The sequence below is a fragment of the Theropithecus gelada genome, chromosome 2 (assembly GCF_003255815.1).
Source record: "Theropithecus gelada isolate Dixy chromosome 2, Tgel_1.0, whole genome shotgun sequence".
In the NCBI taxonomy this organism is placed as follows: Eukaryota; Metazoa; Chordata; class Mammalia; order Primates; family Cercopithecidae; genus Theropithecus; species Theropithecus gelada.
The window spans coordinates 89,847,703-89,863,056 of NC_037669.1; the positions used below are offsets into that span (position 1 = coordinate 89,847,703).

General features: G+C 54.9%; 2 protein-coding genes across 9 annotated transcripts in view; both read left to right on the forward strand.

The window, feature by feature from the left end:
* Positions 1-91: 91 nt before the first annotated feature.
* RASSF1 (Ras association domain family member 1) lies at positions 92-11,570 on the forward strand. Of its 6 annotated transcripts, XM_025377216.1 has the most exons (7): positions 92-473; positions 3,034-3,140; positions 3,489-3,890; positions 9,199-9,303; positions 9,494-9,791; positions 9,901-10,016; positions 10,617-11,569. In XM_025377216.1, exons 1-7 carry the CDS (start codon positions 224-226, stop codon positions 10,761-10,763), a joined length of 1,425 nt encoding a protein of 474 aa, XP_025233001.1. In that variant the 5' UTR covers positions 92-223; the 3' UTR covers positions 10,764-11,569. The 6 variants fall into 6 exon arrangements, with proteins under 6 accessions (XP_025233001.1, XP_025233004.1, XP_025233002.1 ...); XM_025377219.1 differs by lacking the exon at positions 3,489-3,890 and having other exon boundaries at positions 3,034-3,139; positions 9,186-9,303; positions 10,617-11,570; XM_025377217.1 differs by lacking the exon at positions 3,489-3,890 and having other exon boundaries at positions 3,022-3,140.
* A 2,181-nt stretch (positions 11,571-13,751) lies between these two features.
* TUSC2 (tumor suppressor 2, mitochondrial calcium regulator) overlaps positions 13,752-15,354 on the forward strand; it is a 4,433-nt gene continuing 2,830 nt past the window's right edge. For 2 of the 3 annotated variants that reach the window (XR_003118068.1, XM_025375311.1), the window contains exon 1: positions 13,752-14,047. Coding sequence is in view for 2 of the 3 variants with exons in the window: in XM_025375311.1 (XP_025231096.1) it covers positions 13,902-14,047 (146 nt within the window). In the remaining variant the exon portion in view is untranslated. The remainder of the gene's footprint in view (positions 14,048-15,354) is intronic. The other variant, XM_025375310.1, reaches the window with a different exon arrangement.

A 15,354-nucleotide genomic window follows, 5' to 3' on the forward strand; every position in this document is an offset into this window, starting at 1 on the left:
GGAAGGAAGGGCAACGCGGGGGCTCTGCGAGAGCGCGCCTAGCCCCGCCTTCGGGCCCCAGAGTCCCCGCACCCAGGTTTCCATTGCACGGCTCTCCTCAGCTCCTTCCCGCCTCCCAGCTTAGATCCTGGGGGCGGTGCTGACGTCGGGGCCCGCCCTGTGGCCCCGCCCGGCCCGCTCTTGCTAGCGCCCAAAGCCAGCGAAGCACCGGCCCGACCGGGCCATGTCGGCGGAGCCTGAGCTCATTGAGCTGCGGGAGCTGGCACCCGCTGGGCGCGCTGGGCAGGGCCGCACCCGGCTGGAGCGTGCCAACGCGCTGCGCATCGCGCGGGGCACCGCGTGCAACCCCGCACGGCAGCTGGTCCCGGGCCGTGGCCACCGCTTCCAGCCTGCGGGGCCCGCCACGCACACGTGGTGCGACCTCTGTGGCGACTTCATCTGGGGCGTCGTGCGCAAGGGCCTGCAGTGCGCGCGTGAGTAGCGGGCCCCGCGCGCCTACGAGAGTGGAAGGGGCAGCCAAGGGGCAGCGCCGTCGCCGCGGGTCAAGTCGCGGCAGAGGTGGTCCGTGGGGACAGCTCCCGAGGACTAGGTCCGTTACTTTCGCCCCATCGCTGAAGAGTGCGCGAAAATGGTTTATCCCTTGTCGCACTCCACTCGTATATGGGGCACAGATGAGCAGAGGTGGCAGCTTATATGTAAAAATATGCTGATTTCAAGTTTCTTATCTTTAAAATGCCTTGGCCTTTCTTGAGAAAGGGTTTGTGCCTACTGTCCTCGGAGTCCATCTTCCCAGGCTTGCCTCTTCTCAAACATTCACTCACTGTGACCCCCTCCAGAACCTTTGGGGTGAAGGGAAGTTACCCACCTATGGGAGGGAGCCTGGAAAAAGTTAGAACCTTGGGTGTGCCCCCTGCAAGCAGGAGTTTTATTGAGTATTTAGCAAATACCCTTGAATCAGAAGCTAAAATATGGAAGGCAGCCACACACCCAGCAGTCCTTCTGCACCCCTGGGAATCGTCAGCAAGCAAAGGTTGCTCTCCCCTAGCTAGACACCAGCTGGAATCACCAGGGGCGCTTTTACAGCCCTCCCACCCTCTAGCCTGGATCCCACCTCAGACCCATTGAATCAGCTGCTGGGAGTGGACTCTAGGCAGCAGTAAATTTTTTTAAATCCCCAAAGTATTGTAACATGGAGTCTGGGTTGAGCATCAGTGCTCTGACCTATTTAGGAACTAGTGGATAGATGGTGTCCCAGGTCTGTATGTGCATGGAGACCCTCTCATCTGGTACAAGAGGACATCACAAATTCAGCTGGGGGGAGCACAAAGTTGTGACAGAATACAAAGAATAAACAAGGGCCGAGCACGGTAGCTCAGGCCTGTAATTCCAGTACTTTGGAAGGCCGAGGCGGGTGGATCACCTGAGGTCAGGAGTTCAAGACCAGCCTGGCCAACATGGTGAAACCCCGTCTCTACTAAAAAATACAAAAAAATTAGCCAGGCGTGGTGGCGGGTGCCTGTAATCCCGGCTACTCAGGAGGTTGAGGTGGGAGAATTGCTTGAACCCAGGAGGCAGAGGTTGCAGTGAGCTGAAATCACGCCACTGCTCTCCAGCCTTGGGGACAGATTGAGACTGTCTCAAAAAAAAAAAAAAAAAGAAAGAAAGAAAGAAGGAAGGAAGGAAGGAAGAAAAAGGCTGGGACACTGCAGCATTCTCAAAGAGAAATAAAGTGGCCATAGAGATAAGAAGCAGGATGATTTGGGCATGTTTATCAGAGGTAGAGACAAGGGAGGAATCAACGATAAGTTTGGGTTTTTGTTTCCAGTAACCGGGAGCATAGTGGCCATTTTTGCTGCAAAGAGGAAGCTGGGCAAGGGTAGCAGTGAGGTGGAAGAAAAGGGAATTAAATTTTGGCCATGTTCACTTGAAACGTCTTTTAGACATCCTAGTGAAGGTACTGGCACGGAGGATCTAATCTGAGGGTTTAGGTCAGTGTTTCAGCTGTGGATCTGGGGCAGAAGACTGTGTAGACAGACCAGGCCAGCGATCAGGACTGAGCCCAGACTTCATCATGAGATACGGAAGTTGAGTCAGAATCTGCAAAGGAGCTGAGCAGGAGCTGCAGGGGGGTAGGAGGAAAAGTGGCAGTGTAGCCCCTGGGAGTCAAAGGGAGCAAGCTTCAAATGATGCTGAGTGGGTGAGAATGGAGAATGGAACACTGCATTCCATTTGGCAGCACATAGATCGCTGAGGACCCTGTCCTGGGCAGTTTCCTGGAGGGAGAGGCAAGCCTGGCTGAAGTGGGTAGATGGGAGAGTGAAGGCGAAGGATTAGCGTGTATAGAGACCAATGTTTTGGTCTGAGGGGAGTACAGACAGATGACAACCAGAGGGCAGAGGTAGGTTAAAGGTGTTTAGTTTTTCCTTCAAGTAAATGGGCAGATGTATTCCATAGAAGTTCCCAATGAAGGGCCGGGCGCGGTGGCTCACGCCTGTAGTCCCAGCACTTTGGGAGGCCGAGGCGGGTGGATCACCTGAGGTCACGAGTTTGAGACCAGCCTAGCTAACATGGTGAAACCCTGTCTCTGCTAAAAATACAAAAATTAGCGGGGCGTGGTGGTGGGCGCCTGTAATCCCAGGTACTCGAGAGGCTGAGGCAGAAGAATCGCTTGAACCCAGGAGGCGGAGGTTGCAGCGAGCCGAAATCGCGCCATTGCACTCCAGCCTGGGTGACAAAAGCAAGACTCCGGTTTTTGGGTTTTTTTTTTTTAATTGCCAATGAGGAAAGGGGAAGCTCTGTGCTAGGCGACAGAGATCCCAACTGTTGAGCAGGCCTCTGCTGTGGCCTTCCGGCCGGTTTCCAGACACCCAGGGTGGCCAACATTAAAGTCCGCATAGCAGTGTGAGGTAAAACACTGAAGCCGGGCCTGCGGAGCCTGGCGGGCAACGGCCCTCTTCCTGGGGCTTCCCTTCAATCTCCGGGACATTTCCCCGACCTGGGGCTCCTCCACCTCACGGCTAGGCCTCTCTGCAGATTGCAAGTTCACCTGCCACTACCGCTGCCGCGCGCTCGTCTGCCTGGACTGCTGCGGGCCCCGGGACCTGGGCTGGGAACCCGCGGTGGAGCGGGACACGAACGTGGTGAGCGCGGGGCCGAGGGCGTATGGGAAGGGCGAGGACGGGCAGGCCACAGCGCAGGCATTCTCGAAGACTGCCTGGGTGCTGCGCGCAAGGAGCGTTCTAAGTGCCGATTTCCCGGCAGCAGAGAGAGGCTAATTCTGAGCGAGGGCTGAGAGGGGTGCCTGGATTGCCGGCTCCGCAAGGCCTCCACCGGCTGCTAGCAGACCCCGGCCGCTAGCAGACCCCGGCCAAGGCGGACGCAGGCTCCGCGCACGCGCACTTCCCGCACCTTCCCGCCCTCGCCTCCGGCCAGAGGCCACCTTTGTGCGCTTGCGCGGACGCTGGCACCCGCCCGGTTCCCTGTGGTAGGTGGGGTCTCTGAGTGGAGCTGCCGGAGCGATGAGGTCATTCCTCGGGGCTAAGTGTGCGTGTCCCCGCCCCGGCGTTCCTCCCCCAATGACACAAGAGCTAGATCCCGGCGATCTACGTTTCAGTCTTAACGGTTGCGGCGCGGCGCTGGCCCGGGCGCACGCGCACACTGACACGCGTACACGCACGCACGCGACCGGGGCGGTGGTTGGCGGCTACGGACGCGCGGGACCAGGGGGACGGGCGGGTGCGGCGATGGGCGAGGCGGAGACGCCTTCTTTCGAGATGACCTGGAGCAGCACGACGAGCAGTGGCTACTGCAGCCAAGAGGACTCGGACTCGGAGCTCGAGCAGTACTTCACCGCGCGAACCTCGCTAGCGCGCAGGCCGCGCCGGGACCAGGTGGGAGCCCGGGGGTGCCGGCGGGGGGCGGGAGGCGATTGCTGGAGCTCCGCCCTCCCCGGTCCGTTGCCGCGTCCTGGGTCGGTGGGCAGCCCCACCCTCCCGGCTACGTGGCTCCCCGCGTGTCCTGGCCGGTGGCCTGCCCGCAGAACCGTGTGTAAGACCCCGATTCCACCGCCTCGATACTGGTTGCCTGGGCCCCCATGGTTTCTGTCACAGACAGGTTGAACAGGGAAAGCAGCTGTGTGGCTTGTGGTAGACCTGAGCCGGGCATTATCAAGCTATGACTAAAGTCGACCGAGCAGTCTGGACTAGCACCTCGATTTCCGCGTTCAGATGCTCCTGCTCCCTCCTTGGGGAGACTAGGGGAGGAAGTGGAGAGGGAGGAGTCCTCGCCAGGAATTGAGAAGTATGTTTAGGAAAACTGAGAGGCAGAGAGAGATCCTGCTCCTCCATTTGCACTCCTTTATGGAGCCAGCTGAGCCCTCACCTCTTCCCTGTTCTGGCCTGTCACCAGCTGCTGGAATGTGAAAGATTCTGATCCCTTCCTCTAGGGTGGATCTGGAGAAAGATTTGGAAATGGATAGGAAAGAAGTCTTATTTTGGACCATAAGCATTCAGGAGCACTTTACCCACAAGAAGGGGGAAGGGTAGATTATAAAATGCCTAAAGAGGTGGAAAGAGATCCAGGTTACTAACCCAGGACTGTAAGGTGTCTCGGAACCTCCTAGGTATCCCCATTATTAGAGAACTCTGTGCCAGATGCCATGGGTGTGACCACCAGGCTCAGAGAACCAGGCCCAGGCACCAGGAAAAAGAAATAGGGACTGTGAAGCTCAGTATGCCTGGCAGCAATGGGGCGGAAATCCTTATTTAAGTGAAGAAAGTGGAGTTGTGAGTGATGCTTTGGATAAAATTTTACAAAATTCCTTACAAAAGGGGTAGTGCTCAGCACCCCAAAATCTTAGCCCAGAGCTTGGGTGCAAGGGTTGAGCGTAAACCCCTGGGCTTGTCTTCATGTCACTCAGTCCTGAGCCATTTTCCACTGTGGGAAGGTGGGAAAACCACAAGACACTAACCAATTGAAAAGGAGGGCTAGCCACGGAGGCACACACCTGTAATCCCAGTTACTTGGGAGGGTAAGGCAGGAGGATCACTTGAACCTGGGAGGCAGAGATTGCAGTGAGCCAAGATCGTGCCAATGCACTCCAGCCTGAGTGACAGAGCGAGACTGTCTCAAAAATAGAAAAGGAAGCCAAGTGCGGTGGCTCACACCTCTAATGCCAATGCTTTGGGAGGCCGAGGCAGGCGGATCATTTGTGATCAGGAATTCGAGGCCGGCCTGGCCAACATGGTGAAACCCTGTCTCTACTAAACATACAAAAATTAGCCGGACATGGTGGTGTGTGCCTGTAGTCCCAGCTACTTGGGAGACTGAATCACTTGAAGCAGGAGGCAAAGGTTGCAGTCAGCCAAGATCGCGCCACTGCACTCCTACCTGGGTGACAGGGTAAGACTCTGTCTCAAAAAAAAAAGAAAGAAGGCTGGGCTTGGTGGCTCATGCCTGTAATCTCAGCATTTTGGGAGGCCAAGGCAGGCGTATCACTTGACGCCGAGAGTTCAAGACCAGCCAGGCCAACATAGCAAAACCCTGTCTTTACTGAAAATACAAAAAAATTAGCTGACCATGGTGTTGTATACCTGTAATCCCAGCTACTGGGGAAGCTGAGGCAGGAGAATCACTTGAACCCAGAAGATGGACGTTGCAGTGAGTCGAGATCGGGCCACTGCACTCCAGCCTGGACGAGAGAGCAAGACTCTGTCAAAAAAAAAAAGAAAGAAAGAAAAGGAGGCTGAGAAGTCCCAAGTCGTATGTAAAATAAAACCATCAGTTTTAGGCCGGGCGCAGTGGCTCACCTTTAATCCCAGCACTTTGGGAAGCTGAGGTGGGTGGATCATGAGGTCAGGAGTTCAAGACCAGCCTGGCCAAAATGGTGAAACCCTATCTCGACTAAAAATACAAAAAATTAGCCAGGTTTGGTGGCAGGAACCTGTAATCCCAGCTACTTGGGAGGCTGAGGCAGAGAATTGCCTGAACCCAGGAGGCAGAGATTGCAGTGAGCCAAGATCACACCACTGCACTCCAGCCTGGACAACAGAGCAAGATTCCGTCTCAAAAAACAAAACCAGGCCGGGCGCGGTGGCTCAAGCCTGTAATCTCAGCACTTTGGGAGGCCGAGGCGGGTGGATCACGAGGTCAGGAGATCGAGACTATCCTGGCTAACATGGTGAAACCCCGTCTCTACTAAAAAAAAAATACAAAAAACTAGCTGGGCGTGGTGGCGGGCGCCTGTAGTCTCAGCTACTCAGGAGGCTGAGGCGGGAGAATGGCGTGAACCTGGGAGGCGGAGCTTGCAGTGAACTGAGATCACGCCAGTGCACTCCAGCCTGGGAGCACAGCGAGACTCCGTCTCAAAAAAAAACAAAAAAAAAAAAAAAACAAAACCAAAAACAGTTTTCATGGACAGTGGTAGAGTGGAGGGTGGGTCCCTATGGTGCAGAAGGGAAATTCCATGGTCCTGCTATGCGTCCAACTGGGATGGCTGTTGAAGTCCTCTTCTAGCAGGCAGCTTTGGAAACAGAAGAAGAAACTCTTCCTCCTTTAGAATCCTGGAAGGGCTGTGTAGTGCCTCTAGTCCAAGTCCCTTGTTTTCTGAGTGAAGATAGGGAGGTTCATTTCCAGAAGGGAAGGGGCTGGAAATGAGGTCACTGCATCCCAACCCAGGGCTCCTGGGTCATCCAGGAAGGGAAGAAGGAGCAAGCTTTCTCATTCTTAGGTAGGAGCTCAGAGCCATCCTTGTGCCCTCCCTGTTCTGCAAACAAAGTGATCTTCCTTCTTGCCCTGGCACTAGAATCTGCCTGGCATTTCTCCTACCCCTAGTACTCCTCCCATCTGGGTGCTTCTTCCCATTGGTGTACTGAATAAACACATCCACTGCTTTATTCATAGCCTCTGGCCCTCATTTTTTCCAGGGCCACACCATTTGTTTTTACTAACCCGACAAGGTTGCCCACTGTCCCCAGTAAGGTTTGTGCTGGGGTTTTCACTCCAATGCTGTTCTCCATCCAGGAGACCTTTGGATACTTGGGGAAGCAAATGAGCTTCAGTTCCCACCCCTCCCCCTTTACCTTTTTCCTGTGAGGCCCTGGCCTCAGTTCTCAGCCCCACATCCTTGCTGGCTGCAGAATAGCAGCGGGTTCTGGGTGAGGAGCATTCTGCTAAAAGGCTCCACCCTGCTCCCTCATCTGTCCTCTCCATTTGTCCCCATCAGATGGTTTAAGCGCTTAAGGGGACTCCAGGGCAGAGTCAGGGAGAACCCTGGCTCTCCTGGGCTGGGCACAAGATCATTCTACAGGAAACCGTGTGGGAATTCTTCTGGGACAAAATATTGGTCAGTGCTGAGCTTAGCTGTGTCTGTGACACTCCCATTCTAACTAGGGCCTGTCTGACATCAACAGGAAGTTAGGCTGATGCAGTGGGGCCAACCAAGGGAGTCTGGGAGAAGAAAGTCAGTTCAGAGGCCTGGCTGCCCTGTCCCACACTCCACCCTTCCGGCAAGAATCTAGTCCCTAGATGAGATGGGGAGTGAGTGGTGGAGTTAAAAATCTTTGGGCCAGGTTCAGTGGTTCACGCCTGTAATCCCAGCACTTTGGGAGGCCAAGGCAGGTGGAACACTTGAGGTCTCCGGAGTTCAAGACCATCCTGGCCAACGTGGTGAAACCCCATCTCTACTAAAAATACAAAAATTAGCTGGGTGGTGTTGTGGCGTGCGCCTGTAGTCCCAGCTACTCGGGAGGCTGAGGCAGGAGAATCGCTTGAACCCAGGAGGCAGAGCTTGCAGTGAGCCAAGATCCAGCCACTGTACTCCAGGTTGGGCGACAGAGTGAGGCCTCGTCTCAAAAAAAAAAATCTTTCGGCCAAATCCCCGGACAGCACTGGCAGGTGCAGAAACCCACCAGGAAGCTTCCTGTGTACCTCTGGCAGATTGGAGCCTGGCCTAAAGCTGCTTTTATGTGCAGCTTGGGTCAAGGTTAAACATCATGTCACAGTGATTTTTCTCATTATGTATGAGACGTGGAGAGCTGGCTCCAAGTACTACTCTTTCCACTGGTGGCTGGACTACTGATGTGCACCACTCTCCACTCTTCTCACCTGCAGTGGGTCATGGCCCTGTGCTGGGGCAGAGGATAAAAATGGGCTGCTTTCTCCAGGACAAACCCTCACTCCAACTCAACTAGGGTGCTGTGATCAGAATGTGCAATTGAGGTGTGATTTTACCGTTTTTTTTTTTTTTTTTTCGAGACCGAGTCTCGCTCTTGTTGCCCAGGCTGGAGTGCAATGGCGCGATCTCAGTTCACTGCCACCCCCGCCTCCCGGGTTCAAGCAATTCTCGTGTCCCAGCCTCCTAAGTAGCTGGGATTACAGGCATGTGCCACCACGCCTGGCTAATTTTGTATTTTTAGTAGAGACAGGGTTTCTCCATGTTGGTCAGGCTGGTCTCGAACTCCCAACCTCAGGTGATCCACCCGCCTTGGCCTCCCAAAGTGCTGGAATTACAGGCATGAGCCAGCATGCCCAGCCTGTTTTAGTTTTTTGTTTTTTGAAGCAGGGTCTCACTCAGTTCCCCAGGCTGGAGTGCAATGACACAATAATAGTTCACTGTAGCTGCAATCTCCAGGGCTCAAACGATCCTCCCACCTCAGCCTCCTGAGCAATTGGGACTACAGGCACACACCACCACACCCAGCTATTGTTTTTTTCTTTTTTTAGTAGAGATGAGGTCTTGCTATGTTGCCCAAGCTGGTCTCAAACTCCTGAGGATCAAGTGATCCTCCTACCTTGGCCTCCCAAAATGCTGGGATTACAGATGTGAGCCACCACACCCAGCCAGATTTTACTTTAAATGAGAGTCCCTCTTCAGAGTCCCTCACCTGCTCCTGTCCCCTGGCCATGCTCCTTCAGTTGCCCCTGCTTCTGTGGTATCCTTAGGGCTACATTCAGTGCTGAGGCCCTAGGCAGGCAGCAGAGAGAAGCCAAATGATTCTGCCTTTCCCTTATCCACCCATAGCATGCAGAACCAGGAGCAGTAGTGGGTTCAGGGTGGGCACCAGCTGGCAGCTATGTATAGATACATCAGAGACAGGGGGGCCAAAGGCAGTCAGTTTCTAAGGACTGCCCCAGAAGCCATTTTTCAGAGAAGCTCTGGGTTCCTCAAGGGCCCTGTGTCCATGCTGGCCCATCTTGCAGGACGAGCCCGTGGAGTGGGAGACACCTGACCTTTCTCAAGCTGAGATTGAGCAGAAGATCAAGGAGTACAATGCCCAGATCAATAGCAACCTCTTCATGAGCTTGGTGAGTTGACTGTGCAGGAAAGGAGTGTGGGGAGGAACAGGTACCCAGCTGTGTGCCTGATACCCAGAGGGTCACAACTGAGGTTTTCTTGGGTGGGCCCAAGCAGTAATTTGTGCATACCCAGCCTAGCCCCAAGTAGACTGACATCTCACCTGGAACCTACTATTGTTTGATTTCTCTATTTCTTTAGAACAAGGATGGTTCTTACACAGGCTTCATCAAGGTTCAGCTGAAGCTGGTGCGCCCTGTCTCTGTGCCCTCCAGCAAGAAGCCACCCTCCTTGCAGGATGCCCGGCGGGGCCCAGGACGGGGCACAAGTGTCAGGCGCCGCACTTCCTTTTACCTGCCCAAGGATGCTGTCAAGCACCTGCATGTGCTGTCACGCACAAGGGCACGTGAAGTCATTGAGGCCCTGCTGCGAAAGTTCTTGGTGGTGGATGACCCCCGCAAGTTTGCACTCTTTGAGCGGGCTGAGCGTCATGGCCAAGGTGGGATTCCCACCCCACCCTGCTCTATGTGAGAGTATATACACATGCACCTGTGCATGCAAGGGCTGAGCAGCTGGCCCTGTCTCTGATCATTACTTCCCCTTCACAGTGTACTTGCGGAAGCTGTTGGATGATGAGCAGCCCCTGCGGCTGCGGCTCCTGGCAGGGCCCAGTGACAAGGCCCTGAGCTTCGTCCTGAAGGAAAATGACTCTGGGGAGGTGAACGTGAGTACATAGTTCTCCTTAGTTTCTTGGTTGTCACTAGATGGGACTGAGGGGCTGTAGCTACAGTAAGGCTTGAAGGAGGAATTGTGCTGGAGGACAAGCCCTGCAAAACAGTTCCAGGAGTGTATAGGCATTGTAACTAAAGCAAAGGCTTCCAGACCACTCGTGCCAAAGCCTAGGGTTGTCCCAAGAAGCCAGGAAGAATTGTCTTGGTGCTTTGGTCTTTCCTGGTGTGGAAAATATGGAGATGCAGGAGTCCATCTAATGACATGAGGAGGCCCCCTTCAGACTTTTTACCTGGAAGCTTTCTGGCTCCAAGGTATTAGGCCTGTGGAGTGGAATTAGAATATGCCTGACCTGTCCACAGGTAATTGGGGAACATCTGATTTGGTTGCCTCAGTAAGGTGACCATTTTGTAGGGCCCATCTTCCATACAAACTGCTGTCAGGGATCCTAGCAGAGATCATTCAGCCAAAAGCCTGACATCAGAAAGCCTAGTCCTAGCTTGTGTGAACATGAGGTGCTAGTCTTCTCTGGGGAGGGTCTGCTGACTTGGCCATCCCTTCTGCAGCCTGTACACTCCCCTTTCGCCCCTTGCAGTGGGATGCCTTCAGCATGCCTGAACTACATAACTTCCTGCGTATCCTGCAGCGGGAGGAGGAGGAGCACCTCCGCCAGATCCTGCAGAAGTACTCCTATTGCCGCCAGAAGATCCAAGAGGCCCTGCACGCCTGCCCCCTTGGGTGACCTCTTGTACCCCCAGGTGGAAGGCGGAGAGCAGGCAGCACCAAGTGTATGCCGTGTGAGTGTGACAGGGCCAGTGGGGCCTGTGGAATGAGTGTGCGTGGAGGCTCTCCTCTGCTGGGGGAATGAGCCCAGAGAACAGCGAAGGAGCTTGCCCCCTGTGTCCACCTGTGGGTATAGCCGGGTATGGCTCTGCACCCCTTGCACCCCTCTGCCCCTCATTACTGGGCCTTGGTGGGCCAGGGCTGCCCTGAGAAGCTGCTCCAGGCCTGCAGCAGGAGTGGAGCAGACAGAAGTCTCCTCAATTTGTGTCTCAGAAGTGAGAATCTTGGAGATGCTACAAACAGAACAGGGTCATGTTTGCAGGGGTGAGGGCCCTCATCTATGGGGAAAGGTTTTGGATTTTGAATGTGGTCTCAGGATATCCTTATCAGAGCTAAGGGTAGGTGCTCAGAATAAGACAGGCATTGAGGAAGAGTCTTGGTTTCTCTCTGCAGTGCCAACTCCTCACACACCCTGAGGTCAGGGAGTGCTGGCTCACAGTGCATCAAGTGCCTTAATGCCTCATATGAGGAGGATGTCCCTGGGCCAGGGTCTGTGTAAATGTGGGCACTGGCCCAGGTTCATACCTTATTTGCTAATCAAAGCCAGGGTCTCTCCCTCAGGTATTTTTCATGAAGTGTATGAATGTATGTAATGTGTGGTGGCCTCAGCTGAATGCCTCCTATGGGGAAAGGGGTAGGGGTGACAGTCATCGTCAGGGCCTGGGGCCTAAGGGAATTGGCTGAATAAAGATTTAAAGATCCTCCTACTGTTGGAATCTTTTATACATACAAAGTTTTTATGAGTCTTCCTGTGTTCCCCAGGATCCTCCCAACTTGGCCTCCCAAAGTGTTGGGATTACAGGTGTGAGCCACCCTGCCCAGCCTGGACTCTTTATTATAGGTGGAGAGCTGCAGTTGCCCCTCATGGTGCCAGAAGTTGCCAAGGGTTATGGACAGGCTCACAGGTGTCTTGCAAAGTCACCATGGACCACTCTGTGAAGCAGATGTAGTATGCATATATACTCAGTCATCACTCAGCTCCCTGGGGCTCAGGTTGTGGTGGAGACAAGAATGGACTGCAGTTAGAACTCAGGGAAATTGGCCGGGCGGGGTGGCTTAAGCCTGTAATCCCAGCACTTTGGGAGGCCGAGACGGGCGGATCACAAGGTCAGGAGAGCAAGACCATCCTGGCTAACACGGTGAAACCCCGTCTCTACTAAAAAATACAAAAAACTAGCCGGGCGAGGTGGCGGGCGCCTATAGTCCCAGCTACTTGGGAGGCTGAGGCAGGAGAATGGCAGGAACCCGGGAGGCGGAGCTTGCGGTGAGCTGAGATCCGGCCACAGCACTCCAGCCTGGGCGACAGAGCGAGACTCCGTCTCAAAAAAAAAAAAAAAAAAGAACTCAGGGAAACTGGCCAGGCATGGTGGCTCACACCTGTAATCCCAACATTTTGGGTGGGCTAGGCGGGCAGCTCACTTGAGGCCAGCAGTTCGAGGCAAGCCTGGCCAACATGACGAACCCCATCTCTACAAAAAATACAAAAGAAGATTTAGCTGGGCGTGGTGGTGGGCACCTCTAGTCTCAGCTACTCAGGAAGCTGAGGCAGGAGAATCACTTGAACCCAGCAGGCAGAGGTTGCAGTGAGTGGAGATGACACCACTGCACTCCGATAGAGCAAGACTCCGTCTCAAAAAAAAAAAAAAAAAGGCCGGGCGCAGTGGCTCACGCCTGTAATCCCAGCACTTTGGGAGGCCAAGGCGGGTGGATCACCTGAGGTTGGGGGTTCAAGACGGCCTGACCAGCATGGTGAAACCTGTCTCTACTAAAAATTTTTTTAAAAATTAGCCAGGCGGCCGGGCGCGGTGGCTCAAGCCTGTAATCCCAGCACTTTGGGAGGCCAAGACAGGCGGATCACGAGGTCAGGAGATCGAGACCATCCTGGCTAACACGGTGAAACCCCGTCTCTACTAAAAAAAAATATAAAAAACTAGCTGGGCGTGGTGGCGGGCGCCTGTAGTCCCAGCTACTCGGGAGGCTGAGGCGGGAGAATGGCGTGAACCCGGGAGGCGGAGCTTGCAGTGAGCTGAGATCCGGCCACTGCACTCCAGCCCGAGCGACAGAGCGAGATTCCGTCTCAAAAAAAAAAAAAAAATTAGCCAGGCATGGTGGTGAATGCCTGTAATTCCAGCTACTCGGGAGGTTGAGGCAGGAGAATCGCTTGAACCCTGGAGGCGGAAGCTGCAGCGAGCCGAGATCGTGCCACTGCACATTATCCTGGGCAACAAGAGTGAAACTCCATCTCAAAAAAACAAAACAAAACCAAAAAAAACCGAGAAACCATCCCTTCAACACACACACACACCACGCTCTGGGAGAAGGTGTGACATAACCCCTTCACCAAATACTGAGCTGCCACCGTGGACCAGACACTGCTCATGGCACCGAGGGTATAGCTGTTAACAATTCTTGCTTTCATTAAAGCATGGACTCTGCTGGGTTTGAAAACTCTGAATTCGAAGTTCTTCACACCTGAATATAACTATGTGAATCTGGCCAGTTCCTTAATTTTCCTTCAACTTTGTTAGTTCACATAAGCGTGGCAATCGCAAAAATACAGCTGTGAAAATAGAAGCCAGATGGGCACCCAGCGGTCTGGCCTTAGGCCCTGAAGTGCTGGTTGAGGATTGGTGGTTGAGAAGGCCTGCTAGGCCTGAACTCAGGTGTTGGGGGACGTCGGAGCCTCCAAATACACCCAAGAGAGCGGGAGGACTCACGGCCACCACTTTCCTCCGTGGGAACTGTCACAGCCGGTCAGATCGCAGCTTGCTGGGACCCGAGATCTCGTAACGCATGCTCGGATGCCCAGCATCTAAGGGCGCCCATTGGTCCCGTCCCCCACGCCTTGAGTAACAGCCAATCAGAGGGGGCAGCGTGCGGAAGCGGAAGTGAGGTTTCCGTGGAGACAGCAGAGCCTGCGGAAGGCGGCGGCGGCGGCGGCGGCACCTGCGAGCAGCGGCTAGGGCAGGTTATGGTGGAGCGGACTGCGCTGTGAGCAGAGCGGCCGCGGGGCCCGCCATGCGCCGGCGGCCCTGACATGGGCGCCAGCGGGTCCAAAGCTCGGGGCCTGTGGCCCTTCGCCTCGGCGGCCGGAGGCGGCGGCTCAGAGGCAGCAGGAGCTGAGCAAGCTTTGGTGCGGCCTCGGGGCCGAGCTGTGCCCCCCTTCGTATTCACGCGCCGCGGGTAAGGGCATGGGTTCCACCCTCGCGGGGGGAACAGGCAGGCGGCCAGGCGGCCCGCGCCACGGGGGAACTTCCACCGCCGTACCCCACTACAGCCAAGCCAGGACGACCCCCATATTTTGAGCCCCATTGGAGCTAGGGGTGGAGAAAGCCGGGTAGTGGTCTCCTGGCGGCCTGGCCACTCTGGAAGTCTCCCTAGGGAAGAGTGGGCCTGAGGCTTGTCACTGAGCAGACCTTCCGCACGGTAAAGCTAAGCTAGGGCCTCCATAAGACCTCAGGATCTCTTCCTTTCATTCCTTCCGGCTCAGCCTGCATACTGAAGGCTCCTAGCCTCCCTTTCCCCCCAATTATTCCAAGGGGATAATGACCCTCTGTTTAGGCTGTTTTTCCTGGCAGTAGTGGGACTGAACCTCTCAGAGTAGTGGCTGGGAAAGCAGGGATAGGCCCCAGTACTGGGGGTGAGGCTGAGGAAAAAGATCCTCACCCAGTTATGTTCTCCAGATCCAGAGCGCTGACCTACCCACCCAGTCCCCACCCCAGTCTCCCAGAGGCCCGGACAAGAGTACCAGATAGGCTTGGCTGTAGTGGGCTCCTGGACATGGGCGTTCCCCGTGCTGGAGATTTGGCTGTAAACACCAGGAAGACCCAACAGTGGCAATTCACCAGCCCCCTGGGGTGTGGGGTCAGGGGAGACACAGCCTTCATTCTTTTGGGCTCCTTCCTAGCTTAGGCATTTGCTATTTCAGTCTTTGACACTGGGCCAGCAGCATCTTCTGCAGTGAGACCAACATGCCCAGGCCACCACCCTGCCCACTCTAGAAGTCCTGGGTGAGGGCAAAGGCCTGATATTAGAATGGCTGCCCTTGCTGAACAAATCAATGATGAGAACTGGCCTTGGTGGCTGCCTGGATGGTGTGCTCTGGTGTGGCCTCTCTTCTTGGGGGTCTGACATAGTAGCACTGCCCACCCATCACCTCTCTTTCCAGTTTCTTCTAGTAGACCCCAAACCTCAGGCAAAGGATTCTCCAGGCATGCCAGGCATGGTGGCTCACGCTTGTAATCCTAGCACTTTGGGAGGTCAACGCGGGTGGATTGCCTGAGTTCTTGAGTTCGACACCAGCCAGAGCAACATGGTAAAACCCCGTCTCTACTAAAATACAAAAAATTAGCAGGGTGGTGGTGCGTGCCTGTAGTCCCAGCTACTTGGGAAGCTGAGGCACGAGTGTTGCTTGGACCCGGGAGGCAGAGGTTGCAGCGAGCTGAGATCGCGCCACGGCACTCCAGCCTGGGCGACAGAGTGAGACTCCC

Coding starts and splice junctions, on each gene's coding strand:
- RASSF1 (XM_025377216.1), top strand. CDS start 224: ATGTCGGCGGAGCCTGAGCTCATTGAGCTGCGGGAGCTGGCACCCGCT. Junction 474..3,033: donor CAAGGGCCTGCAGTGCGCGC/GTGAGTAGCGGG, acceptor GCCTCTCTGCAG/ATTGCAAGTTCACCTGCCAC. Junction 9,792..9,900: donor GGCTGAGCGTCATGGCCAAG/GTGGGATTCCCA, acceptor TCCCCTTCACAG/TGTACTTGCGGAAGCTGTTG.